The following is a 26,803-nucleotide window of genomic DNA, read 5'->3' as shown; positions in this document are numbered from 1 at the left end:
GAGAGAAAAATGGATCTGGATGCTCTTGGCTAAAGCTTCAAAACCATTCCCTTATCCGAAGTATAATACGAAATGGGGAAAGGAAGCAGAAATACTTCTCAAACAATACATTCTCCAAACCAGACCTAACACCAGAGGCTGTAACTCCCTGGGCAGTCTCGGGAAAGGACAAAGAGTCATAGAGACTTATAGGAAACCTTTACGTTGTAAACAACATAGAAGATCAGAACCCAAACTGGATTAATCAAAAGAGGATAATTAGTTGTCCGTCTAGCTTCAGGCAAAGCTCTATCCAGAGTTCAAAGTACATGTCCAAGACTCAGTTTTTCTCCTTCTCAAAGTTCATGAAAAAGAAAGGGAGCGGCCACAACAGCAAGGGGCAGGCATGTGGGGACCATGAGACTGCTTGTCCCAAGAGAGGAAAGCAACAGCTTAAGAAGAGCCAAAAGATGAAGGGAAAGAAACTGGAAATTGACCACACTACTAACTACTGAAATAATTGCTTGAAGCCAGTGAGGTCGCCGGGCTTAGTATTAAGTAAGACAATTCCTTATCTTTTTAAATGAAGTCTGTTTAGGTCAGGTATCCGCTATTTGCAATCGAATCCTGATACTAAACAGAAATTGTAGTTATAGAAATCAGAGTTATTGGGCAGTGGCCAGAATGTAGATGAACAGCATAAACTACTCAAAACTAGAAATACTGACTTTAGGCAACAAATACTTACTCTTCTACCATTATCTACACAAAGAAGGACAGAAACCATGTCTTTAAGGAGCTTACAATTCTAGCTCAAGTATGTGCAAAACTAATGTATGGCCCTGGAAGGCAGGACAGTGGTTACTGCTCAAGGGGGAAAATACACTGGAAGGAAGCATTTCTGAGGTGCTAATATAAATGATGTCATTCAGTAATACAGAATTAAATTGTCTTAGACAATAAAACTTGTTCCACTCTAACCTGTCCTCTTATTCCCTGCACATCACATGAATACATCATTAAAAACTCAGGGGCGCCTGGGTGGCTTGGTCGGTTAAGCGTCCGACTTCGGCTCAGGTCATGATCTCACGGTCCGTGAGTTCGAGCCCCGCGTTGGGCTCTGTGCTGACTGCTCAGAGCCTGGAGCCTGTTTCGGATTCTGTGTCTCCCTCTCTCTCTGCCCCTCCCCTGTTCACGCTCTCTCTCTGTCTCAAAAATAAATAAAAACGTTAAAAAAAAAAAATTAAAAAAAAAAAAACAGCCATTCTTGGGGAAGGTATTTGCAAATCATTTATCTGTTAAGAAGTTAACATCCACAACTTATAAAGAGCTCCTAAAACTCAACAACTAAACCAACAACTCAATTCAAAATGGGCAAAAAAACCTTGAAGAGACATGTCTCAAAAGAAGATACACGAATAGCCAAGTAGCACATGAAACAAAGCTCAACATCATTAATCATCAGGGATCGAGGAAGCTTCTGCAGAAAATTCACTATCTTGAGTGTGGTCATGGTTTCACAGGTGTGTTAAAACTCCTACGAAGGTAAACTTTAAGTATGTGCAGTTTGTTGCATGTAAATTATGCCTCAATATAACTATTGAGGGAAGGGGGCAAAAATCAGCCATTTTTGTTGGCTGGTCTTCTCTCGACAATTAGGAGATGTCACTGCTGGTCCTCTTTTCTCACCGGCACTGAACACTGCTCCTTTTCTCCATGGAGAAGATGGGTGCCATCATACAAACACCTCTCCTTACCTCTGCCTCTTCTAATCCGGCCCCTCTTCTCCAATCTGGACTACCTCTGCCTCTTCTAATCCGGCCCCCCTTCTCCAATCTGGATTACCTCTGCCTCTTCTAAACCCGCCCCCCTTCTCTAATCTGGATTACTGCAATAGTCTCTTTCTGCTGCTTCCAGTGCCACCTCCCTCCTTTGACTCAAACCCACAATGGCTCCCATCTCCTGCCACACTGTGTACAAACCCGCTACCTCGTATTACAGTACTACATCTGTATTAGCTGCTGCCCACTCTCGGCTCCTCGTCTTTCCTCTCTGTCTTCACGGCTGTTACTCTCCCTCTTCTCTCACTCCACTACTGCGTCTGCACTTGCTGCTTCTGAAATATCCCAACATCAGGTTCCATCTCTAGGCCTTCAATATTCCCTCTACCCAAGGTGTTCTCCCACTCACTCCTTCCAGCCTTGGCTCAAATGTGACCTTCTGAAGGAAGCCTATTTAAAACGGTACACCTGTGCCTCACCCCTGTACAAACTTCTTGTTCGTTTTCTGTCTCTCTTTGCTAAAATATAAGCTCCATGAGGGCAGGGATTTTTGTTCATGCTTAGATGCTCGGCACCTAGAAAAGTGGTTGGCAAACAGTAGATGCTTATTGTTAAGTGCATAAATAATTCCATGGGGATTTTAAAAAATAGGACTTGGTAGACCAAAAAAGGTTTACTGAGTGGTAGAAGTGACTTCAAAACTAGCTAACTAACAACAGGGGTGCCTGGATGGCTCAGGCAGCTAAGTGGCTGACTCTTGATCTCAGCGCAGGTCTTGATCTCAGGGTCAAGCTCAAGCCCCACACTGGGCTCCGTGCTGGGCGCGAAACCTACTTAAAAACAACAACAACAACAAAACTAACAAACATGGCATGATACAATGAAACAAACAAAGAGCTTTGAGATCTCAGATAGGAATGGGGGAAGACTAAGACAAACATTAAATATCATAGCATTTGGGGGGCACATGGGTGGCTCAGTTGGTTGAGCATCTGACTCTTGATTTCAGCTCAGGTCATGATCCCGGGCTGGTGGCATGGAGCCCCAGGTCAGGCTTCTTGCTGAGGGTGGAGCCTGCTTAGGATTCTCTACCCCTCCCCTGCTTGCATGCTCACGATCTCTCTCTCAAGAAAGAAAAATCCTAACATTTAAAAAAATTAGGAATGCTCCCAAGCTCCTAGCTTCAATTACAGTCTAGTCTTTCATGCTCCCAAAGACAAGCTAAGGAAGACAAAGCTACTCGTTTAAAAGTAAAGATTTAAGAATTACAGCAACATGGGGGGACTGGCTGGCTCATTTGGTGGAGCAGGTGACTCTTGATCTTGGGGTTGTGAGTTCAAGCCCCACGTTGGGTGTACAGATTATTTAAAAATAACATCTTTAAAAAAAGAGAGAATCATGGCAACCAATTTCCATCCTTAAGTGAATTCAGTTTTTCCTAGTCAAAGACATGAGTGGGAATCCTAGAATTCTAAGATAAGTATTACAAAGTCCCTGCTTTCTAGTCTATCACATACTCAACAGGAATCATGGACTGGTCTCTCTTCCTTTTCTTCCTCACCTTGCCTTCCCAGGAATCTGGAAAATAGGAATCTGCAATACGTAGCATGAGTTAAAATTCTTGGGGTGCCTGGGTGGCTCAGTCGGTGAAGTTCAGGTCATGATCTTGCAGTCTGTGGGTTTGAGCCCCACATCGGGCTCTGTGCTGACAGCTCAGAGCCTGAAGCCTGCTTGGGATTCTGTGTCTCCCTCTCTCACTTCCTCTCCCCCACTTGGCTCTGTTTCTCTCTTTTTCAAAAATAAGAAAAAAAACACTAAAAGAATTTTTTTAAATAAATAAAATAAAATTCTTAAGAATTTTTTTTATAAAGACAACGCTGCAGAAAATGTTTCCTTCCAAATGACCAAAAACAGTAGCAAATAATTATTTACCTGATCTTTTTGAAGGTATTCCCGTTGGAGAACAATTAAACAATAGATTGTTAATGCCTTCCCTGCTAAAATGTGTGTGTGTGTGTGTGTGTGTGTGTGTGTGTGTGTGTGTGTGTGTGTTTGGATCTAGGAGTAACAAGCAATTGCCAGCAAAGCTAGCACAGGAAAATCAAATACTCTGCCTATTTACACATGATTCCCTGAAGCCATTCCTGATTAAATATTGTACCATTTCAATCTTCTTACTGGGGATATCTATTAACTAGGACTGCTTGTGAAGCCAATGAATTTATCATATAATTACACGTACCCTATACAAATTACTTCTCGATGACCTCTACTCACAGAAATAAACCAAAGAGGCATGACTGGTTCATTATAAATCCACATGAAGATTTCTCTAGGAAAAGGCATTGAGAACAAAGTCCTGAAGGTTCTTAAGCTGCACCTGAATTTAATTTTCAGCAGGAAGTAATCACTTCTGTTCTGAACTCCTAATGCATTTGCAGGAGCTCCTATGGCATGAAACGCTCTCTTATCACTAAATAGCTATGTGACCTTGGACCAGTCACTGCCATTCTCCCTGCCTCAGTGTCTTCATGTATAAAATGAGACACTTGAACTAGGTGACTTCAAAAGTCTCTTCCAGACCTGACGTTTCCTCATTTCGTAATTATAATCACAAGGGCACACTTTAGTTCACCCATCTTTTCAACACAAGAAGAGCATTTGATTTGCTTCCGCATCCTCTGCAGTGTCTAGAACAGTTAACTGAACCTCCTTGAGCAGCTGCTCGACAAACGTGTTCAAGGATCCAGAAAACAGCACAGTTGGCTGAAATTTCCTTTCTCTTCACTCCCTTAAAGCCTTTTCTAACCCTAGTCGTGATTTTAACCCAAGTGGCTCTCTTGAAGTCCGCCCTTACCATACTTCTGGCAGGATTACAAGGAGGCCAGGGAAGTAAACATATCCCTTGTCACCTGGAAAAAGTCGTCTGGAAGAAATGCAGCCACCGAGAACAGGTTCAAGGCACATGCTTTGTAAGCCATCTGACCCGACACCACAGCCGGAGACCTAGACAGAGGTTCCATTTCATAGAATAAGCTTATCTAATGCATTCCAATCACCTGAGAGCATGTGTAGGAAGCTATAGCGGATGTCGCGGTGGGGGGAGAGAAGGGAGGTGGCGGGAAGAAGAGGAGAGGATACAGGACCTGCGAGGAGGAGCAAGTAGAATATTCCCTTCACTTTTCCAGAGGTGGGCACTTTAGAAACCCAAATCCCAGAGGGAGCTGTACTGCAAGGGTAGAAAATATCTGCTCATAAGGCACTTGGCCTTCACTGTTAGCACTCTGAAGCCAGAATGTCTGGGTTCAAATCCCACCTTTGCTCATTAATAGCTGTACAACCGTGGAAAAGTTAATCATCCTCCCGTGCCTCAGTTTCCCCATCCGTAAAATGAGGAGAACAGCAGCACTTGGTTCACAGGGTTGTTACGGGAATAAAATGGGTCAATACATGTCAAATGCTTATACCGATGCCCAGCACACAGTAGGTGCTCAATAAATGAGAGCTCCTGGTGTTGCTGCTGTTATAATCACGAGAGCTCTGGGACTCTCGGGGGGCTAAGAGAACAAAGGAATCCCTCTGCTCTTACGGATTTGAACTCTGCACTTCCCTCCTCCAGACGACAGTCAGCTGCAAGGCTAAACCTTCATATGTTTACGTAGACTTGTATACTTTATCAGTCTTAACTACTCCCGACCACAGAAACTACTCATTAAAAATTTAAATTCCTTTCTGAACGACATTCTAGGCTTCAAAAAAGACTTGATCACCCACGCTCTGGGAGCACAAAAGGACTATTAAAACTGTGGGGCTGAGAGGAGGTGGGAACACAAAGACACCTTTGTAGCAGCCTGAGCTATCACATACCACTGCCTCAATTTTAGAGAGTTGCCTCCTTAAGAAGGAAACTAACAAACTCCATTGTTCCTTCACATCAGAGTTCTTGGATGTGATCATTCTTAAATCCTTGGCAACGCCTTATTAAAGATCAGAGGATCTCCATTCCTTCCATTAGGACAGCATCAAATCCCCTTCAAGCAATTTTCTTAGGTCAGCATCATTATTTACGATGCCAGAGAAACTGCTAAAATTTCCAAATGCTCAACTAGTTCCTTGTTCCGGGCTGAAGACGTAAGGTAAAAGTTGGAAAATGTCTTACCCACCCCGAGGCAGTGTTTGAGATTGGGAAATGGGAAGAAATGGGAAGAGAACCACGAGAACGTCCTTTTAAGATCCCTTTTCCGGGGCGCCTGGGTGGCGCAGTCGGTTAAGCGTCCGACTTCAGCCAGGTCACGATCTCGCGGTCCGTGAGTTCGAGCCCCGTGTCGGGCTCTGGGCTGATGGCTCAGAGCCTGGAGCCTGTTTCCGATTCTGTCTCCCTCTCTCTCTGCCCCTCCCCCGTTCATGCTCTGTCTCTCTCTGTCCCAAAAATAAATAAACGTTGAAAAAAAAAATTTTTTCTTAAAAATAAAAAAATCGTTTTCAGAAAGCACTGACCCTTAAAAGTTCCAGGTCTTTCCCTGATGGGACATCTAGAACTCTGCTCTTGCAAGCATCTTCCAGTAAACAGGTCGAAGAGATAGACAACAGGGTTAATACCGCATCTTGTACCCCTCTGTCAAATGATCAGGCAAAGAACGAAGTCAGCGTGGTCACGCCATCCTGGATCTGCCCAATTGTCTTAGGAGCCTGTGCTGAAAAACAGCAGAGACCCTGCACCCAGAGCAACTGAACAACACAGGAAGGAAAGTTCCGGTAGGCCTCGAAAAGGTAGCCTAGGGTCTCTGTTCCAAGGGGACCAGGTTTCGGAAACTGCAAGAACAAGTTCACCCACAGCACCCCTTTCAGGACTCGAACTGCAGCAGCGCTTATAGGGGACTGGAGAGTCTCCTAAAAATAGAGGACTGTCTGCTCACAGAACCTACTCCAACCGCTTCCGGCAAGGAAGGACAGTAGTCAAATCTGTACGAAGCCAAGAACAAGTCCATGTTTGACAAATCACTCCCATCAAGACAGTGATGTCAACCACAATAAAGGAGTTTGGCAAGACGGGCAGCGTGCACCTGTGGGAACCGGGAAAGATTTGACAGATTTTTGTTTTCCCAGCCCTTTATCAGCAAGTTAATTATAGCAACTGCACCGTCTACTCTGAGCTTTAGAGAAAGGAGGTTGACTGTATGAAACCAAGATCTGTTCTCCTGGGCATGAGAAAGACGGAATGACAGTGGTGCTTACACGCGAAAATACTCCATCTGCGTCCCGTGTAACAAAGAGTTGGGCAGCGCCCCGAGACGAGAAAGAGGTATGTTCTGCAGAGACATGGGTGCGGCAAACCTCAAGAGGGCAGGCAACACCGTGTACACACAGATGCACGCACACGCGCACACACGCACACGCGCACGCGCACACACCTCCAGAGCCTACACAACTCTGGTCGTGTTACACTCAGAGCTGCGTCTTCACAGGGCAGACTGTACCTTCACAGCTATAACTATACACCGCCACCGCTGAGCGCTCCACGAGGTTTTCATCGTGATGCCAGCTCACGGCCATTTTCCCCATGCCAAAGTAAGGCTCCTCTTTCAGGTATGGCATTTTCTGGGGATCCATGAAATTCAACAAAGTGACGTTGTACGCCGCTCTGTTCTTAATGTCCACCTCATCCTGCCCATCGAAGGACCCCATACCGACCCGGGGGAAGTCCGGCCCTATACACACTGGCACGGCATCGATATTCGACTTCTCTTTGCAGGCGAGTTCTTCCAGAGCCTGGATGGTCTCTATCTGCAGGTAGTCATTGAGCCTGAGGAAGGTCTGACAAGCAGCCGCTATTTCAGCCTCCTCGTATCTCGTACTAGCACCCTTCACTGGCCAGGGTACCGTAAAGAGCCTGGTGTTCAGGTACTTGTAGGTGCAGCCTGGGTTTCCGATGAGGATGCGAGATACCGGAGTGAGCAAATCTTTGCCCTGGATCCTAACCAGGTCCCGAAAGAAGCAGCCATGCTTGTGCAGTGTGAGGAAGGCTTCTTGAACTTCTTTATGGAGCTCCTCGGGGACGCTGCCGGCTTCGCGGAGAATTAGTTTAGGATATTTCAGCTGCCACTAAAACAAAACCAAAGCAAAAATACGTGTTCATGGAGAGCTATGATTTTATCATTTCCAGAAGTCTGTTTCTTTGTCGGCAGCATCAGGAGGAAAAACAACACAAGGTAGCGGGTGGCCTTTCTAAACAGGATTCACATCTCTCCAGCCTCAAGCGGAAGAGTAAATAAAACAGTTACCATCGGCTGTCCAGTCTGGATTTTAGCTTCTACAAGCCCAAGCTCAAAACAATCAATCGTTAAGATAAATAAAGTACTCTAATAATAATTTGTGCTTTGATCTCCCAGGGTCCCTCTACGGTCACTTCTCCCTGCCCTCAACCTGTCTTCCGACCTTTGGCCCTCCAGACAACATGATTTTATTAATTAACCGCTTTAACACCTATTTAAGTGCCAGCTAAATGCTCAGTACTATTCTAAATCATGTATACACAGTAACTCATTCGCTGCTCACAACATTATGTGGCAGCACCGTTATTATCTCCAGTTTTTAGATGAGAATCCAGAAGCACAGAGACATTTTAAACACTTGCCCAAAGTCACGTAGCTGATACGTGTTGGAGCTGGGATTTGAAGGCCTAGGCTCCAGAGTCTGGTTCCAGGGCAGACGAGACTGCCTTGTTTCCCAGTAAGTGCCAAACTGGTTTCTGCTTTAGTACTTTCACTGAAAGAGAAATCGCTTCTCATTGGGAATTAGATAACAAGTCCCACGAACACCAGAACCATGAGACTTTCGTTTACAACTATAATACTAGTGCCCAGAATGGATTCAGTAAATGTTGAATGAATGAGTGAATAAATGAGGTATTCTACTGTGATTCAGAAAGCTGTAATAATTCCACTGGGGTCACTGGGAGAGAATACTGTAGGATAATCCTTCCTCTAATATGGAAATGCATGGATTTATTGATGCAGTAGAGGACTTCATTACCCTGTCAGCGACCACTTCTGGCTTCTAGGATTTATGAACGGGTGACAAACCAGAGATCCCGGATTCTACACAATGCAATGAACTTTTTTTTAACCGAAGCACAGGATTTTACATTTACCCCTGTAAAGTTTAATCTGATCGGTACCTTCCCACTACTGTACTGCTAACCAGTTTTGAAACACATTTCTTCTATATCTTCATTTAATAATTACCATTTATATGATAAACAGGGTGAGACCACTTATTCCTCCATACATTTTTTCATTCATTATGTGTCTACAGAGCACATGAGACAGAGATAAGGTTCCTGCCCTCACAGAGTTTTCTAGCAGATCAGGTAATAAATAAGGAAAAGCAATCTCAAAATGCATTAAGTACTAGGACAGAAACAAACCACTGGGATATCATTAGATGAGGAAAGACTCTCTAAAGAGCTGGCATTTAAGCTGTGATCTTCAGGAAAGGGCCGCGTCAGCCACGTGACAAGCTGGGGAGAGAGCTTCCCGGGGAAGAGACCAAAAACTACACTGGCGCTGAGGACACCAGCCCCATCTTGAGACAAAATGGCGGCAAGTTTTACTTGAGCCAAAGAGCCAAAGCAGAGTTGACGTGGTGAGGTTGAAGGGAAGACAGACGCTGGACCACAGGAAGCCTAGGAGGTCAAAGTAGGGAACCGGGATTTACTCAAAGTGCACTGGAGGGCTCAAGGGGAGAAGAGTAATTTGATTGACCTTTTATAAAAATCACTCTTAGTTAAAATATCGGGCATGGATTGGAAAGAGGTAAATGTGAAAGCGGAAATTCTATTAGGTGCTATCACAGCCATCCCAGGGGAAAGAGATGATGGTCTGAATTAGAGACAGAGACAAATGGACAGGTAAAATACATACTTTATAGGCAGAGCAAAAGGAAGTGCTTATGGATTAGATGTGAGGGGCAAAGAAAGGAAAGCAATTATAGGCGACTAGTAGATTCCTGGATTTAATGACTAAATAAACAACTTACCATTTTTTGGTTTAAATAAGAAAGACTGGGACAAAACAGGAATAGTAGGTGGAAGAATTGGAAGGAATGAGGAGCTCTATTTTGGAGCTGTAGCCATTAAGATACCTTCAAAATCTTTGGGAATACAAGCTGGTGCAGCCACTCCAGAAAACAGTATGGAGTTTCCTCATAAAACTAAAAAGAGAACTACCCTACGACCCAGCAACTGCACTACTAGGCATTTATCCATGGGATACGGGTGTGCCGTTTCGAAGGGACACATGCACCGCCGTGTTTATAGAAGCACTATCAACAATAGCCAAAGTATGGAAAGAGCCCAGATGTCCATCGATGGACGAACGGATAAAGATGTGGTACATATATGCAATGGAGTATTACTCGGCAATCAAAAAGAATGAAATCTTGCCATTTGCAACTACGTGGATGGAACTGGAGGGTATTATGCTGAGTGAAATTAGCCAGTCAGAGAAAGACAAATATCATACGACTTCACTCATATGAGGACTTTAGGAGACAAAACCGATGAACATAAGGGAAGGAAAACAAAAATAATATAAAAACAGGGAGGGGGACAAAACAGAAGAGACTCATAAATATGGAGAACAAACTGAGGGTTACTGGAGGGGTTGTGGGGGGGGGGGATGGGTTCAATGGGGAAGGGGCATTAAGGAATCTACTCCTGAAGTCATTCTTGCACTATATGCTAACTAACTTGGATGTAAATTAAAAAAAAATAAAAAATAAAATTAAAAATTAGTTTTTTAAAAAAAGATACCTACGAAATCTTGAGGTAAAAATAGCAAGGGGACAACTGCACAGACACACCCAGAGCTCAGAGGGGCAAGCGGAGCTAGGGAAATCCAGGTGGCATTTGTTGGCACACCTTTGTTGTTGTTGTTTTTTAGTGGTTTTAATTTTTGATTTCTTTTATTTGAGAGAGAGAGTGTGTGCGCGAGCGGGGAAAGGGGGGGCAGCAAGAGAAAGAGAGAATCTCAAGCAGGCTCCACACTCAGTGCAGAGCCCGACAGGGGGCTCGATCCCACTACCCTGGGATCATGACCTGAGCCAAAATCAAGAGCGGGAGGCGCTCCCGGCACATCTTTGGTTTGGAAACACCTGGAAATGAATGAGCTCTCTCAAGGCAACAGCCCAAATGCAGAAGGGGGCCCGCAGCCACTGCCTGAGCCACAGAGCAAAGGAGCAAAAGAGACTTTTGGGGGAGAAAACCAGGAGAGGGTAGTACTGCAGAAGTCAGAAGAGAGGAGCATTTCAAGGAGGATGGCATAGGCAGCCGCCCCCGGGGGGCCAAGCAAGATGAGGCCAGAAAGTACCCCCTAGATGCGGCAGCACGCCCATCATCGATGCCCGTGACGTGAGCAATCGCAAGAGGGCGCTGGCGATAAGAGTCCGAAGAGAGTTGGCTGGTGGTGACATGAAAGCAGGTGGCACGTATGAAGGTCTGTCTCAGGGGTCGTGCTACGGAGGGGAACAGAAAAACGCAGAGGCTGATGAAGGGCGATACCGCTCGAGGCACCAACCTTCCAGACTGGAAGACGGGAGGGTACAACCAGGGCTCGTGAGGATACCCCCGGGAACAAAACGAGAGGAGAAGGATGCTGCTGCACAACACAGGGTGACGAACTACAGGAGCAAAGGCCTTGGGTGTCTAGGGCAGGAGCCTCCCAGGTGAGGGGTGTGAACGTACCCTGTGGGGCAACCCACTGGAGTTGGGGGGGGGGGGGAGGAAGATGGTGGCACTGTTTTATTTTTAACCTGAAGAAAACAAAAACCGAGCTGCACCAAAATACGTGTCCACGTACGTGTGATAGATGGACACATATACGCATGTTTAATATGCGTACTGTGATGAAAAAGGCACCATATACAAGTAGTACTTACGTCTACTTTATGAGTAACCGCCAAAAAACTCCCTGTGACTTAGTCATTTGCATATTATCAAGTTTACAGTCCTATCCGAGTCTAGACCTTCGTCCTCCTCCCAGGGCTGGAGTCATTTCATATCCCTCTTGAGAAAGCCTGCTCTTGCATACATCTCCTCGCAACTGTGTGTTCAGTAATGCCGCCCTGGTAGCTTGAAATTGGCCATGGGGAAGTATTTACACCACAGAAATCAGGAAACACTGAGTCAACGCTGAAGGGTTTTTTGGTTTTGTTTCGTTTTGTTTTCCCAGACGGCCAATTCTTTTTTTTTTTTTTAATTTTTACTATTTCTGAAAGAGAGAGAGAGAGACAGAGCATGAGCAGGGGAGGGGCAGAGAGAGAGGGAGACACAGAATCCGAAGCAGGCTCCAGGCTCTGAGCTGTCGGCACAGAGCCCGACACGGGGCTTGAACTCACAAACCGTGGGATCATGACCTGAGCCGAAGTCGGATGCCCAACCGACTGAGCCACCTAGGCGCCCCTTCAGACAACCAATTCTTAAACATTTAGTAGGGTACCACTGTGTATGCTTGAAATGCGTTATGGACAAGAGTACGTGGTCAGAAAACATTTGGATCAGAGGAAAGATATTTCCTATATCGGAATAAACTGGGAGAAAGAAGATGTAAATTCAGATAGGGCCATAAACTTGATAATATGCAAACGACTAAGTTTCGGGATTTTTTTGGGGGGGGGGAGAGGGGAGCACTTCCAATTTTCACAGTGAAAACGCCAAACAAATCACTAGCTAAGAATGTGTGCCGGTCATTTGGGTTGTTTGCCAAATAGTTCTGGATTTCTCCCCTATCATCCAGGATTTGGGGCCCATGTGAACTTACACTTCCTAGCCCGCCTCATGCTGGATGAAACATGTCACTATTTCTGCCCAGTGAAAAATGCTGGCTGCCACTTCCAGCCTGGAGCACTTCACTGCCAGTGCCAGACCCTCTAGAACATTCTTTCTGGCACAGTAACCGGCTAGTGGCTGCTTGGATCTCTGAGTTACTACTTTAATGGGTAGTGACTCTTTGCCAACCCACAAATGATATGTAAAGTGAATAAGAAGTATTGTTGGGGGAAGCCACTGAGATTTGAGGGTTGTTTGTCACTACAGCATTATCTAGCCTATTCTGCCTAATCCAGAATGCAGGGAACAGAAGGTATGGAGGAAGTCTGAGGAAGTATGCAGAAGAAAAATGAATTAGTCAAGTCTGCATACGGAAAAATGACCTTACTAGGAAGGGACAGTAGGACTGCCCTGCTTCTCACAGGGCCTATCTGAGGCGGGGGATCATAAACTTAAAGTTGACAAAGAGCAGACTTATGGGGCACACCACTGTGAATTGCCATTGAGACTGTCAGGGATGCATTTAGGATTTATAGTTTCTATACTCACTTATTCCATTTGCAAAAGAAGAAGAGAAATCTCATACTTTCTGTTCATGCAGCTCGTGAAGGGCGCAACGTAAGCTAGTAAGCAACAACAATGTAAGCTAGTAAGCAACCAATTCTGGAGCCAAGAGCAGTCACTCGAATTTTATCACGAAACTAATTATTCTCTGAGCAAGTCCCCAAACACTCGGTATGTTCGAAGCACATCTAACCAACAGCAGTGGTTCAGAAGGAAATTTCTCTATACTGTCTTAACAGTTCTGGGGTTCTTCTAAACAATCCTCAGTATAAGATATGAAACAAAATAAGAGAATTCCCAAGAACTTTATTTGGGAACACACCCACTCTGGGACTGGGAGAGGAGGAAGGCTGGAAATAATACACAAACACACATCTACATCTACCGACAGCTGCCCTTGCTCAAATAGACAGTGGGGCTGGAGACTACAGAAGAGGTATTTAACCCAGAAGAATAATAATTCTAAAGACCTGGGAAACTCACACAACCATATGCGTATCACATGTAAATACCTTGACATTAAAAAAAGCATTCCAAAAATAAAACAGTACAAATGACGTGGGAAAGTATCCCCCCCCCCAAATTTTGCACTGATCTCTCATCTGCCTTTCCCCTTTAACCACATCTGCCTCTTTTCCTACAGGTCTCAAGGGGCCAGCATTCAGCAACCCCCTTCGGACAGGCCCTTTCCCCCAAATCTATACCTGCCAGGACCTTCTCATCCTCCAGGCCACTTTCTAAAGAATCCTTCCCTGAACTTCCACCCTCACGTACGTATCCCTGTTCCCCTTCATTACACTTCTCTTTCTGGTTTCACAGCACGTGCCAATCTGTAACTGCTTATTTATTTCAACTACTATTTATTTTTATTTTTTTAATATGAAATTTATTGGAAAATTGGTTTCCATACAACAGCCAGTGCTCATCCCAACAGGTGCCCCCCCATGCCCATCACCCACTTTCCCCTCCCTCCCACCCCCCATCAACCCTCAGTTTGTTCTCGGTTTTTAAGAGTCTCTTATGGTTTGGCTCCCTCCCTCTCTGTTTTTTTTCCTCCCCCTCCCCATGGTCTTCTGTGAAGTTTCTCAGGATCCACATAAGAATGAAAACATATGGCATCTGTCTTTCTCTGTCTGACTTATTTCACTTAGCATAACACTCTCCAGTTCCATCCTCGTTGCTACAAAGGGCCAGATTTCATTCTTTCTCATTGCCAAGTAGTATTCCATTGTGTATATAAACCACAATTTCTTTATCCATTCATCAGGTGATGGACATTTAGGCTCTTTCCATAATTTGGCTATTGTTGAGAGTGCTGCTATAAACATTGGGGTACAAGTGCCCCTATGCATCAGCCCTCCTATATCCCTTGGGTATATTCCTAGCAGTGCTATTGCTGGGTCATAGGGTAGATCTATTTTTAATTTTTTGAGGACCCTCCACACTGTTTTCCAGAGTGGCTGCACCAGTTTGCATTCCCACCAACAGTGCAAGAGGGTTCCCGTTTCTCCACCTCCTCTCCAGCATCTATAGTCTCCTGATTTGTTCATTTTAGCCACTCTGACTGGCGTGAGGTGGTATGTGAGTGTGGTTTTGATTTGTATTTCCCTGATGAGGAGCGACGTTGAGCATCCTTTCATGTGCCTATTGGCCATCTGGATGTCTTCTTTAGAGAAGTGTCTATTCATGTTTCCTGCCCATTTCTTCACTGGATCATTTGTTTAAAATCTCTCCTGCAAGCCTGAATCTCCCCGAAGAAGGACACGGTAGTGGCTTTATTCTCCACTTTATCTCCAAGCCCTCGGCTGGCTCAAATATAAGTGCTTAAGACTTGTTTCTAAGAGTAAAAGAAGAAAAGGTCTGAGACTGATAGAAAGCAGATAAGTGGGGGTCTGAGCTAGGAGTGGAAAAGAAGGCTGACTGCAAAAGGCAGGAGGGACCTTCTGGGCATTTTGGAAATGTTCTAAAACTACCATGGTGATAGTTGCACAACTCTGCCAATTTACCAAAAATTACTGAACTGTATAATCTTAAAAGGTGAATTGTATGGTATGTAAATTGTACATATACACAGCTCATCAATAAGCAGCTTTTAAAAGATGGATACATTTGGGGGCGCCTGGGTGGCTCGGTCAGTTAAGTGTCAGACTCTTGGTTTTGGCTCAGATCACGATCTCATGGTTCATTAGTTCAAGCCCCATGTCAGGCTCTGCACTGGCAGCATAGAGCCTGCTTGGGATTCTCTCTCTCCCTCTCTCTCTGTCCCTCTCCCCCTCTCGCTCTCTCTGTCTCTCTCAAAATAAATAAACTTAAAAACAATAAAAATAAAAAAATAAAAGGTGGATACATTTGAATATGCAAAATTTTTTTAATTCTACATGAAAAGAATTATAAAATAAAAAGGCAAACACTAACTGGAAAAAACTATTTGCCATCTATTTGGCAAAAATGGACAATATTCTTAAATAATCTTTCAAATTTAAATATATGTATATATACACATACAACTATCTATCTATCTATCTATATATATTGATATATATATATATATCAATAAAGAAAATCACATAAATTAATGGAAAAGGCTCTTCAATACAGAAAAATATTGAACTGCCCCCAAAGTCAGAAAAAAATACCAATTAACATAATTTGTATTAAATTATATTTAATTTAGTTTTGCCTATCAAATTTGCAAAAAACAAAATTTTATCATAGTAATACACATTGCTGGTGAGGCAAAACCAAATACTCTAATAGTCTGCAATCAGGAATGCAAACTATTACAACTTTGCTATGGCCAGTTAGAGAAAATTTACCAGAACCTAATATGCTCATATCTTTCCATCCAGTTTTCCTACTTTTAAGAATTTATCATAGGGAAAGAATTAGAGAAACGTACCAAGATTATAAGAATATTCATCATACTGTTATTTATGATTAAAAGCTGAAAACCACCAAATGCCCAACAGGGGATTAGAGGTGAAATGGTATATTCATACAAGATGGAATACTAAAGTAACACACTTTAGGAAAAAATCTGTACTGTTTTGTGAAAAACGTACATAACAAAATACTATTAAACAAGAAATTTAATAACCAGATATTTAGACAATAGGATCTCAGCTTTAACAGAAAACAAATGTAGACATGTAAATACAGAAAAAAAAAGTAGGGGAAAATACGGTCACGAATTGATGGTGGTTATCTCTAAGTGGTGAACCTGGACATAATTTTAATTTTCTTCTTTAGACATCTGTATATTTTTCAGATTTGCCAAAATAAATCTAAAATACCTTTTAAATTAGAACAATCAAGGAACGGGTGCCCAGGTGGCTTTGTCAGTTAAGCGTCTGACTCTTGATCTCGGCTCAGGTCATGATGTCACGGTTCATGGGATTGAGCCCCATGTCGGGCTCTGTGCTGACAGCGTGGACCCCACTGGGGATTCTCTCTCTCTGCCCCTCCCCCACCAAAATATATACACTTTAGAAAAAAGAAAATCAAGGATAAAATGTCGTGTTCAAAAATTCTTAATTTTCATGACATTTCTTATATTTGCCAAGAGATTCTTTTTGATGACCCTGAATTTTCAAAAATGTTTCAATATAACTTCCTGTACTAATTTAGATCTGATTTAAAACGTTGTTGAAGGCTCCAGAAAATTATGATTTTAATGCAATAAATACAAATAATATATTCGAACTGGCTCATTTGGTCACTATCTCAAAAAAAAAAAATCCAAGGGAAAAGTCCTCCATCCTAAATGCCTGATCTAATTATTTATAAAGTAACTAGGCTAGTGCCTGACACATAAAAACACCACGGAGTGTTTCTTAAATTTTTCTTTAACGAGAGCAAGTAACTCTGGGAAAGAACTCAACGTTAAATAATGGACTATTAACTCATTCTGCCAAACAAGCAAGTTTACTTTCCGTTCTGGACAGGTACATGTAAAACATCAGATATCACACAATGATCTGGAACTGCCGTCGGCAGATTTTCAGGTATGTTAGAATTTTTTTGTTGTTTAATCCCATGAAAGTTTTGCCAGGGAGTATGCAGTCATGCAATTATATTAATAGTTGTCTGGTCACCTAATATATTTCTTGAGGTCTACGAAAGATTCCGTCACCTAAATGACAATTATATAGTTTAATAAGCAGCTGGAAAGGCATCGTAGATATAAATTGCCAACATGCCAGGGCTTTTATCAATCTTTGACAGATGCAGAATGAATGGTAGGTTTTCTGGAGAATACGCTTTATTTTCCACCTACTTGACACCATTATGTGAAAATTCTACTGCTTCTCCTCTCACATCAAGGGATAGTTCTGAAAGGATGTCGTCCTACAGAGAGGACAGACCTGCTGTTAAATGAAGAAGATACCAGTGTTGCAGGAGGCTCGCATAAACGAAGCCAATGGAACTGAACCTTCGGTAGAGTGAAATTAAACCGATAGTCTTCAAGTGACTTGGGAAAGGTACTTCATTTAAAAAGTGTTAGGATACTGTGATGCCAAGGGACTGTATTTCCAATCTGGCTGTTAGCAGAGTTTGCTGCTTAACACTTTGTATTTTGTACTCTACAGAAATGTATATACACATTACCAGTCATAATATTTTCTGTGTAATTTTCATTGTAACATGCTCATGACTGGGCAACCATATCCTGAGACAAATGGGGTGGACGCTTATCTGGCCCAACCTCCCGCTGCACGATGCTGAGCGGTCTCCCAAAGGAGGCTCTCTTCTGAGGTTACTGCATAGGCCTTGCCACAGCTTTCGCGACCGGTCTTGTGATGACGTGTGGTTTGCTACAAAGCGGCTCAGAGGTGTTTGTTCACTCACTGCATGGTTCGTCTTTTGGGTGTTAATTTAAAATGACTGGATACCTGCTATGTACCGGACACCGTACAAGGTGCCATAAGTACGAAGATAAAAACAAGGCAGCTCCTGTTTTATAGCACCTCGTAGTTTAACAGTACAGATAGAAATAAAAACCGCTAGCTAAAGAACGGCTCATCATCATGGAAATATGAATATGCTACTATGGGAGCAGGGAATAAACGAGCAGGAAGGGACTTTGGAAATTTTTCATTTGTTGAGTACATATTTATTGAGCACATACTATTTGCAAAGCGCTAGGTGTTTGGAATACGAAGAGAAGAAAACTTCAATATGGTAGCCAGGAGCTCCCATATATACATACGGCATATAAACACCTGGTATCTATGGCCCATAATATACATAGTATTTTATGGATTTAGTATTCACTTATTTAGATTGTGACAGTGCTATGGAAAAAAAGAAATCCAAGGTAAGTAGGAGAGAAATGCTATTTATACAGGGGCTGGTCAGAGAGGGCCTCTGATAAGGTGACATCTGAGCAGAAGAGTGCAAGAAATGAGGATCCAAGCCCCGCAGGCGCCTGGGCGGGGAAGAGAGTTCCAGACTAAGGGAACACCAAGTGCGAGCCTTGGGGGCAGCAGTGTGCTTGGGTTGATTCTCCGAAGGGCGAGAATGCCAGAGTGGCAGGAGGAGGGGCGGCAGAGGCAGCAAATGAGCAGAGAGAAGCTCCGGGGCCAGAACTCAGGGTGCTTTGTGGGCAAACGTCAGGTCCCAGGCTTTCACTGCGAACAAGGCGGGGAGCGATGTAAGGGCTCTGAGCATGAAAAGCGTAAGGAGCCGACTCAAGCTTCAGAAACAGCAGGGCTACAGACGCGGTGTTGAAACAGACAGAAAGCTCTCTGCAACCACCTGAGAAAGAGAGGGCGGTAGCCTGGCGACTGTGTAGAAGACAGAAGTGGTAAGAAGTGGCTAGATTTTTAATACACCCTGAAAGTAAACCAAGTGCGATTTCCCGGTATCTTCACAGAAGAGGTCGTAGTTAAGCAAGGTCTTCAAGGGTGAGTAGATGCTCACCAGACAGAAAAGGGGATAAGGGTACTCCACACCCAGGGAATAACAGGCACCACACCACGGAAGGACGGAAGGACACAGCAGATCCAGGGTGCAGCAAGAAACCCCGCAGGACAGGAGTCTAAGGTTGGATGGATTCCATTAGGCAAGGGGCAAAGATTCGACCGGAGAGGTCGTCGCTAGCCTTATAGGCTACGCTGAGGAGGGTGAACTTGACCTTGCAGGCAAGCGAGACCGAGCAAAATTTATCAAGCAAGGAGTGACAGGTCAGACACGTTAAGAGGAACACAATATTGATGGCACCGGAGAGGGCACAGGTAACACCAAGTTGGAAAGCCCCCAAACTGTGTTGGTGGAAAACGATAAACGAGGGCCGGAATGAAGACTGTGTCGGTGGAAATGGAAAAGGAGACACACCTTGAGGGAGTACAGAGAGGCAGAACTGCCAGGGCCCAGCGCCTGAACGAGGGCTCGAAGCAACGGGCAGGAAGTGAGGACGGCAAGGTGTCTGACTTGATGAACGGGCCAAAGGGGACGGCCGCTAGGGAAGAGGATGAACGGCGGGATCCCCTAAAACGGACCCTCACCAAAATGTCCGTCATGGCTTGTCCTACTTGTGCCCCAGACCCTCTCGTGGCCTCTCAAGTCATTCGGAGTCACAGCCAGCACGGCCAGCATAGACGGCAAGTTCCCGTATCATGGGGCCATGGCTCTCTGACCTCGTCTCTTCTCTTCTCAACTCTCTCATTCCGCTCCAGATATGCTGGGGTCCGGGGCTCCCCCTCAAACATACCGAGGCTCTGCTGTTCCCTACGTCCAGAACATTCTTCCTGCAAGGACCTACACGGCTTGTTCCTAAACCTCCAGAAGGTCTGTGTTCAAATGTCACTATGAATTTGCAATCCCCCACCTACAGTGCCCCTTCACGGACTTTATCTCCATACCGGTGTTCCCGTCCGACAGTTATTTTTCAGTTTCCTGTTTATTTCTCTTCCCTCCCCACTCCCATCCCACCCCATAAGAAATAAGCTCAAAGAAGGAAGAGTCTTCTGTCAGTTTTCACAACTTCATCTCTAATGCCTAAAACAGTTCCTGCATAGAGTAAGGGAGCTAAATACACATGTTTAATGAAGTCGGTAATGAACTAATACAGATCACGTCGGGTTAGATGTTCCTGTGAGACGTTCAGGCACAGCCACCTGATAGGCAGTTGGGACCGGAGCACTGGAAGTCGCAGGGGAGAGCAGGGATGGAGACGGAGATTTGCGATCGTGGGGATGAAGGCAGAGCAATTCCCCAGAAGCATCGAGAGCTACGGTAGGACGATACTAAAATTCAGACTCAGGAGTCAGACAGCCTGGGCTCAGATCCTGGTCTTGACACTTCTTGCTTATTATATAAGCCTTGAACAAAGTTTTAAAACCCTCTGTGCCTCAGTGTTCTCATCTGTAAAATGGGATTTAAAAACAAAAAAAACAAAAACAAAAACCTGCCTCAGAGGGTTAAGATTTAAAGAAGCAAATACAAGTAAAGAGGACAGCAAACAGTACCAGAAAAGCCTGGCACACGGAAAGGGACACAGGAAATGAAAGCAAGGGGGCATACTGACGGGAGAGGCATTTTCTCTGGATAAGAGGGGTAACATTTAAACATTTTTTTTTAAGTTTATTTTATTTGTTTTGACAGAGAGAGCACAAGCAGGGGAGGGGCACAGAGAGAAGGAGAGAGACAGAATCCCAAGCAGGCTCTGCGCTGTCAGAGGGGCTCGAACTCACAAACCGTGAGATGGTGACCTGGGACGCAGTTGGACGCTTGACCGACTAAGCCCCCCAGGGCCCCCCCCCCCCCCCGCCACCAGGGGTAAGAAGCCAGGGTTTATTTTCAGACTACGTGGCCCCTCCTCTCCTTATCCTCTGTAGTGAACCTACAGAAGTTCCCTCCGCTTTTCTCCTTTGAGTGTGTGGCTGTTTTATTTCTCTTCTCTCTGGTCCAATCAGAAGAAACCAAAAACTGTCTCTGAAGGTGTTTCGAATCTGAGCAAGGTATGGGATACCGGGAGGCGCACCACATGGCAGGAAGAGCGTGGGCCTTCGGAGGCAGACAAATGTGGTCTTGAACTCCACCTCTGCTGCTCAGATACGGAGCTTGGTCTGGATCTAAAGAGAAATTTTGTTTTTAATTTTTTTCATCTTTACTTATTTTTGAGAGAGAGAGAGAGCAAGTGAGACAGGGCGTGAGCAGGGGAGGGGCAGAGAGAGAGGGAGACACAGAATCCCAAGCAGGCTCCAGGCTCTGAGCTGTCAGCCCAGAGCCCGATGGGGGGCTCAGACTCACAAACTGCAAGTTCATGACCTGGGCCGAACTCAGCCACCCAGGCGCCCCTAAAGAGAAATTTCTAAAACAGAAAGATAATACCTACCCCCCCCCCCCCCAACACCGCAAGCCTGAAGAAGAGTAGCTGCTGCACACACTTTTGTGGCATAAGTGAACGGGGCGGTTGTGAGGGCCGAATGCAAGAACGTGGCCCACTTAAGGGTGTGGGGTCAACGAGCGGACCCAACAGAGAAGCTACACCAAGCCTTGCTTTTGGGACTGGCAGCTGGACTGGCATTCTTGTGGCCAGGGCCTGTTTAAAAGACCCGGAGTCGGGTCAGAACTTTCTATTTATTCATGTCCTTACACGTCGTCTTCGAAGGGAAAAGATTTGCTTTAGGAAGGGTCTGCTGAAGCACTAGCCCTTATTATAAGGCGCACTTAAAGTGATTAGATCCTGTTATCGGGCTTGTTGTGGGTCTTGGAAAGATAAAAGGGCCACCTTGGTAGTTGTTCTGTTTGCCTCTGAGTTTCCTTTTATCCCCCAGTGTTGGGCTGGCTGCGAGCACCGCGGCTGATAACCTTTGTGTTTAATTCGTCGTGTACCAGCACCGCTCGCACCATGCCAAAGCCGAAAGGCCCAGCAGCTGCTTTACGGCAACGTGCGTAATCATGTCTCCGAAAATAGCAATAGGGATTTAAGAACTGATTGCATTTTGTGGGTTTACTTGTTTTAAGGAAAGTGCTTTGGATAATTTTTTTTTTTTTCTGATTACCAAAGAATACGTGCTCATTCAAGATAGTTTGGAAAACCAGAAACGCTCAAAGGATCGAAAACCCTACCACGCCGGCCTAGAACATTTCTGCATAAATCCTGCAGACCTTTCCAGAACCCGCCTCCCCGGAGAGGAGAGTGCATGGACAAAAACAAAATTAAAATCACACTAAACGTTATGATATGACTGGCTTTTGAAATTAACTAATTGGTGCATTAATTCATTCATCCGGCCAAGCAAATTATTTAAATACCTACTTAGGTGCCAGGCCCTGTACAAAGCACGAAGGATGAGGGAGACAAGCATATAAATAAAATCAGTGAGATACACGGAGGTAGTAAAGGGGCATGTAAAGTCCGACGGGTGCACACGACAGGAAGCAGAGACAATTCTCCGCGCTGTAGAGGTGTTAGGGAAGCACCGTACAAGAGAGGACACGTTACTCACAGGTAACAGAAGTTCACCAACGAAGGGATGTCAGCCGGGAATGGAGCAAGAAGGCCCAAAACACGAGACCGCGCAGCTGGTCTGAGGTGCTTGCGACAAAAGTCCAGCGTACGTAACAAGATGAAAGAGACAGGGAGATAAGGCTACAAATGCAAGACCCAGGCAACAAGCAGCCACCACGCGGTTTGAAGCAGGGGGTTGGCCTGCGCAGATTGATGTCTTGGTTAGAATATGTGCTAGAGCTCTAAGGATTAAGAAAGAGGTGCACGGAGGAAAAACTAGTCCATAAAAGGACTCATCCGGTGAAAGACAGCGAACATCTAATGAGAAGGGAGATGATAGATAACGTCCTGGAATGGACAGTGAGCTGGAAGTCAAGGGACCTGGATTCTAGATGGGTAAACATCTTCTTTCCTGTCTTCCTTCTGCCGCTACTGAGAATCAGCCACATCCAAGTGCACGCTAGATGCTGGAGAAACAAAGATGAGGGGGTCAAATTCTTACCTCCAAGAGCTTACATCCTAGGAGGAAAGCAGAGGTGACAGTGCACTATCAGTGCCTGCCCAGAACGCCTTCCCCTCCTTCTTTGGGACGGGGACTCCGATCGTCCCCTAAGGAAACCATCCATCTCTGACTCACAGCCCATGCACTTTGAGTGGAAATGGTCCTCTCTGAGCCCAACTCCACGAGTGGGTGCATGAACTGGGCTGTGCAAACGGGAGCGTCTCACCCACCTGAACACAGTGACTGGTTCAGGAATAGGCACAGGATTCTAACCAGGCCAACGAGATCACTCCCAGGAGAACTGGATGGACCCCGGAAAAAAAAAAAAAGAAATTACTGCCTTCTTCTAAGATCCCATGTGCTTCAAACCACACGCCCCTCGGGCTGTGAGGGTCCTCCTATGCTAGCAGGTCAGAGCCCATCCAGCATGAAGTCACAAGGGGCGCAGAATCAAACCACGGCACAGAGAAAAGCAGTGATCAGATACCATCTTTTGAGAGGCTGGTTTCAGCCGGGCACTCCAAGGCCTCTACGTTAAGAAGGCCAGTACATTCCCTTTTTTTGCTGCAATGAGTTTGTTTGGGTTTTCGTCACTTGTAATTGAAAGAGTACTGACGAAGTCAGGGAGAGAAACACAGAACCCCCGTCACTGCAACACAATGTGATAGGCACCACAGAGGTATCTCACAGGGTACAAGAAGCTGAGAACAACAAAGCAAAGTCAACTCTACTTGTAGGTAAGGGGATGTTTAATCGAAGTCTTTTTTTTTTAATGTTTATTTATTTTCGAGAGAGTGAGGGAGAGAGAAAGAGAGAGAGAGAGAGAGAGAGAGAGAGAAACACAAGCGGGGGAGGGGCAGAGAGCAAGGGAGACACAGAATCTGAAGCAGGCTCCAGGCTCTGAGCTGTCAGCACAGAGCCCGACGCGGGGCTCGAACCCACGAACCGTGAGATCATGACTTGAGCCGAAGTCGGATGCTTAGCCAACTGAGCCACCCAGGCACCCCTAAGTGAAGTCTTGAAGACTTAGCCGTCTGGCAACAAGAAAGGCGCAAAAAGGATAGTCTATGCAGAAGAGACACAATGAGCAGAGGCAAGGAAGTACAAAAGGCATGGAACGTTGGGGAAGAAAAAACAGTCCACTGTGCTAAAGCCCTAAGTTCACGGCAGAGAGCAGATCGTGAAGGAGTCTGTACGTTCTGGGGATGATAAGGAGTCACCGCATAACCAGATCAGACCATTTCGCTTCTCATTTAACCTCTCCAGACCACAGCTGCTTCTTAGACCAGAATGAATAAATACAAATTGACACAAACATTAAAAAATCTTACCTGCTGATAAAATTCATCATCCTTGGGGGTCAGATAAGGAAGCCAGGTATCTTCAAGCTCCTCAAGAAGCCTCAGTTTCTGTTCAAAAATAATAATGATTGTAGGTGATTGAATATAAAGTGACCAAAATATAAGACAATCCCTTGTTTTGCCACTAAAACAATACCCAGAAAACTTAGCCAACCTGAGTGTGTAAACTTTTACAGACAGAAATGAGCTGAATGCCTATTATTTAATGTACTAACTTAATTACATACACTTAAATGACACATTGGATAAAGCATTAATTTAGCAATCATGATTTTATTCACTCTTATATTCCATGAAACAATTTAATTCACCAATCTTGACATATTTCTTCAACTCAAGGTCTTTCTCATCACCAGAATCACCTTTTGAGACATCCAATACAGTTTTCTAAAGCAAATCTTCCTGTCTGTATAATGACAGAATTTATCTATGACACTAAACACTGGAAATACCAAAGCAAACTATAGTATCCATTTACACAGTGTCAGGATATTTGGAAGATGTACTCATCCTATAAACATTAATTTGGTATCATATCTACTTATGTATTACTTTTTGAAAGTAATCTTTCACCTCTAGACTAATTACTAATAAAAGCATCCTCACTTTTCTTTTCCAATTTTATGGCAAAAGTTTGTAAAGCATCCACAGCTAGCCCTGTCTGAGGCCATTTTTACGTCTTCCCAAATAGTACTACGCTGTTCAAACAAAGTAACTAAGAGAAGACCCCATATTATAAAGTGCTTTATAAAGAATCAAAGACATATAAGGTGACACCTTCCTTCTGAAGGATTTTTTCAAAGAATACCTAATGTTATATTCAAATATATATGGAGGGTATGTGTCGTGTATGTGTGTATGCTTAAATGGCATTATATGTGTGTGTATACACATAGACATACACATAGGAATTATCTACATACTACAGAAAATTTCTCAAAGGGAAAAAAAATCAAAAGAAAAACAACAGATTTTCAAATAAAACTGCAATAAAATGCATATTCTGGTTGTTATTGGCACCTTTATAAGAATTAGAAAATGGGGGGGGGGGGTTGCCTGGGTGGCTCAGTCAATTGAGCATCCGACTCTTGATTTTGGCTCACGTAATGATCCCAGGGTTGTGGGATCAAGCCCCACGTTGGGCTCTGCACTGAGTGTGGAGCCTGCTTAAGATTCTTTCTCTCTCTCTCTCCCTCTCCCTCTCCCTCCCCCTCTCTCTCTCTCAAATTAAAATAAATTAAAAAAAGAATTAGAAAAGGGCACGCCTTGCTCTGAGTCATTGCAGCCCTATTCCACAGGGCATGGCTTGGTGAACACTAACTGGAATTTAGCCCCTACTTGCTCCAGTGGACACTATCTTTATGCAGTGACCAACCTGCTCAACCAGACCTGGGGGCCCTGACTATCACCCTCCCCTCTCCCAGGAAAGCAGCCTTCTCTCACAAACCCATCACAGAGTAGTCCAGAGAAAACACCTGTAGGGCAGAACCTAAATTCTCTTTGGATCTTTTGCAAATTATCCAAGGTAAATAAAGAAAAAAGGAATCGAAATATAGCAACCAGTTGATCTACGAGAAACAAAACACTAAATCTTACTCATATAAAATCCTGGTCTTATTTATTTAGTGAAAGCTTTCTGCTTGGACTGTAGGTTTTATTCTCATCCATAATGATAAGACAGGTTTACCAGTTAAACAAGGAACAGTTTTCCCTTATGAAGAACCCATCTACTAACACAAACCATTAGATTAATCATTGGTTAAGTGGTTCATCTATTTTCAACATTAGCCATTATTTGGGACACGGGAAGAACTAATGATATTTCCAGGCATATACTTACACATTTATGACTTCACCACAGATCTAATCAAAATCCACACCTCAATTTTCACTTCAACCTCAGGAAAGCCTGCATTTTCCTATGAATCTTTTACCAGTCCTTTTTATAGATAGAATACTTAAATGCCAAAAAAAAGAAAAAAAAAAATTAACCCATTGTTAAAATCCTTGAATAATTCAAAGGCATATGATATCTCAAACCTTGAAATGACTCCATCTTGGAAATACCACCTTAAGATCTCTGCAGGCGAGTCTATGAAGCTAATTTGTCTGTAAGAAGGACGACAGAGGCACAATACCTCTAAGGAATTAAATATTCTACCTTAATGAGATTAAAAAGCAATAGACCTGTCCTGTAGGTCAACAAGGATTGATGGAAGCTGAAATTCTGTTTATAATTAATACGTTAGCTCTGTTATAAAAATAACAACTTCCCAGCTCAGTTGAAGTCCAGGGTATCAGACAGGTATAAAACATCAGAATTTGGAAGGGCTG

General features: G+C 44.2%; 1 protein-coding gene across 1 annotated transcript in view; it reads right to left on the bottom strand.

Moving 5' to 3' along the window:
* Positions 1-26,803, bottom strand: part of FTO (FTO alpha-ketoglutarate dependent dioxygenase) — a 389,618-nt gene that overhangs the window by 254,293 nt on the left and 108,522 nt on the right. Inside the window, exons 2-3 of the mRNA XM_043599212.1 lie at positions 24,440-24,517; positions 7,238-7,862 (exon numbers count right to left, since the gene is read on the bottom strand). Of these exons, the coding sequence (XP_043455147.1) occupies positions 7,238-7,862; positions 24,440-24,517 (703 nt within the window). The remainder of the gene's footprint in view (positions 1-7,237; positions 7,863-24,439; positions 24,518-26,803) is intronic.

This window comes from Prionailurus bengalensis, chromosome E2 (genome assembly GCF_016509475.1).
Source record: "Prionailurus bengalensis isolate Pbe53 chromosome E2, Fcat_Pben_1.1_paternal_pri, whole genome shotgun sequence".
In the NCBI taxonomy this organism is placed as follows: domain Eukaryota; kingdom Metazoa; phylum Chordata; class Mammalia; order Carnivora; family Felidae; genus Prionailurus; species Prionailurus bengalensis.
Note: the sequence above shows the minus strand (reverse complement) of the source record. Positions and strands in the feature narration are given on the sequence as shown.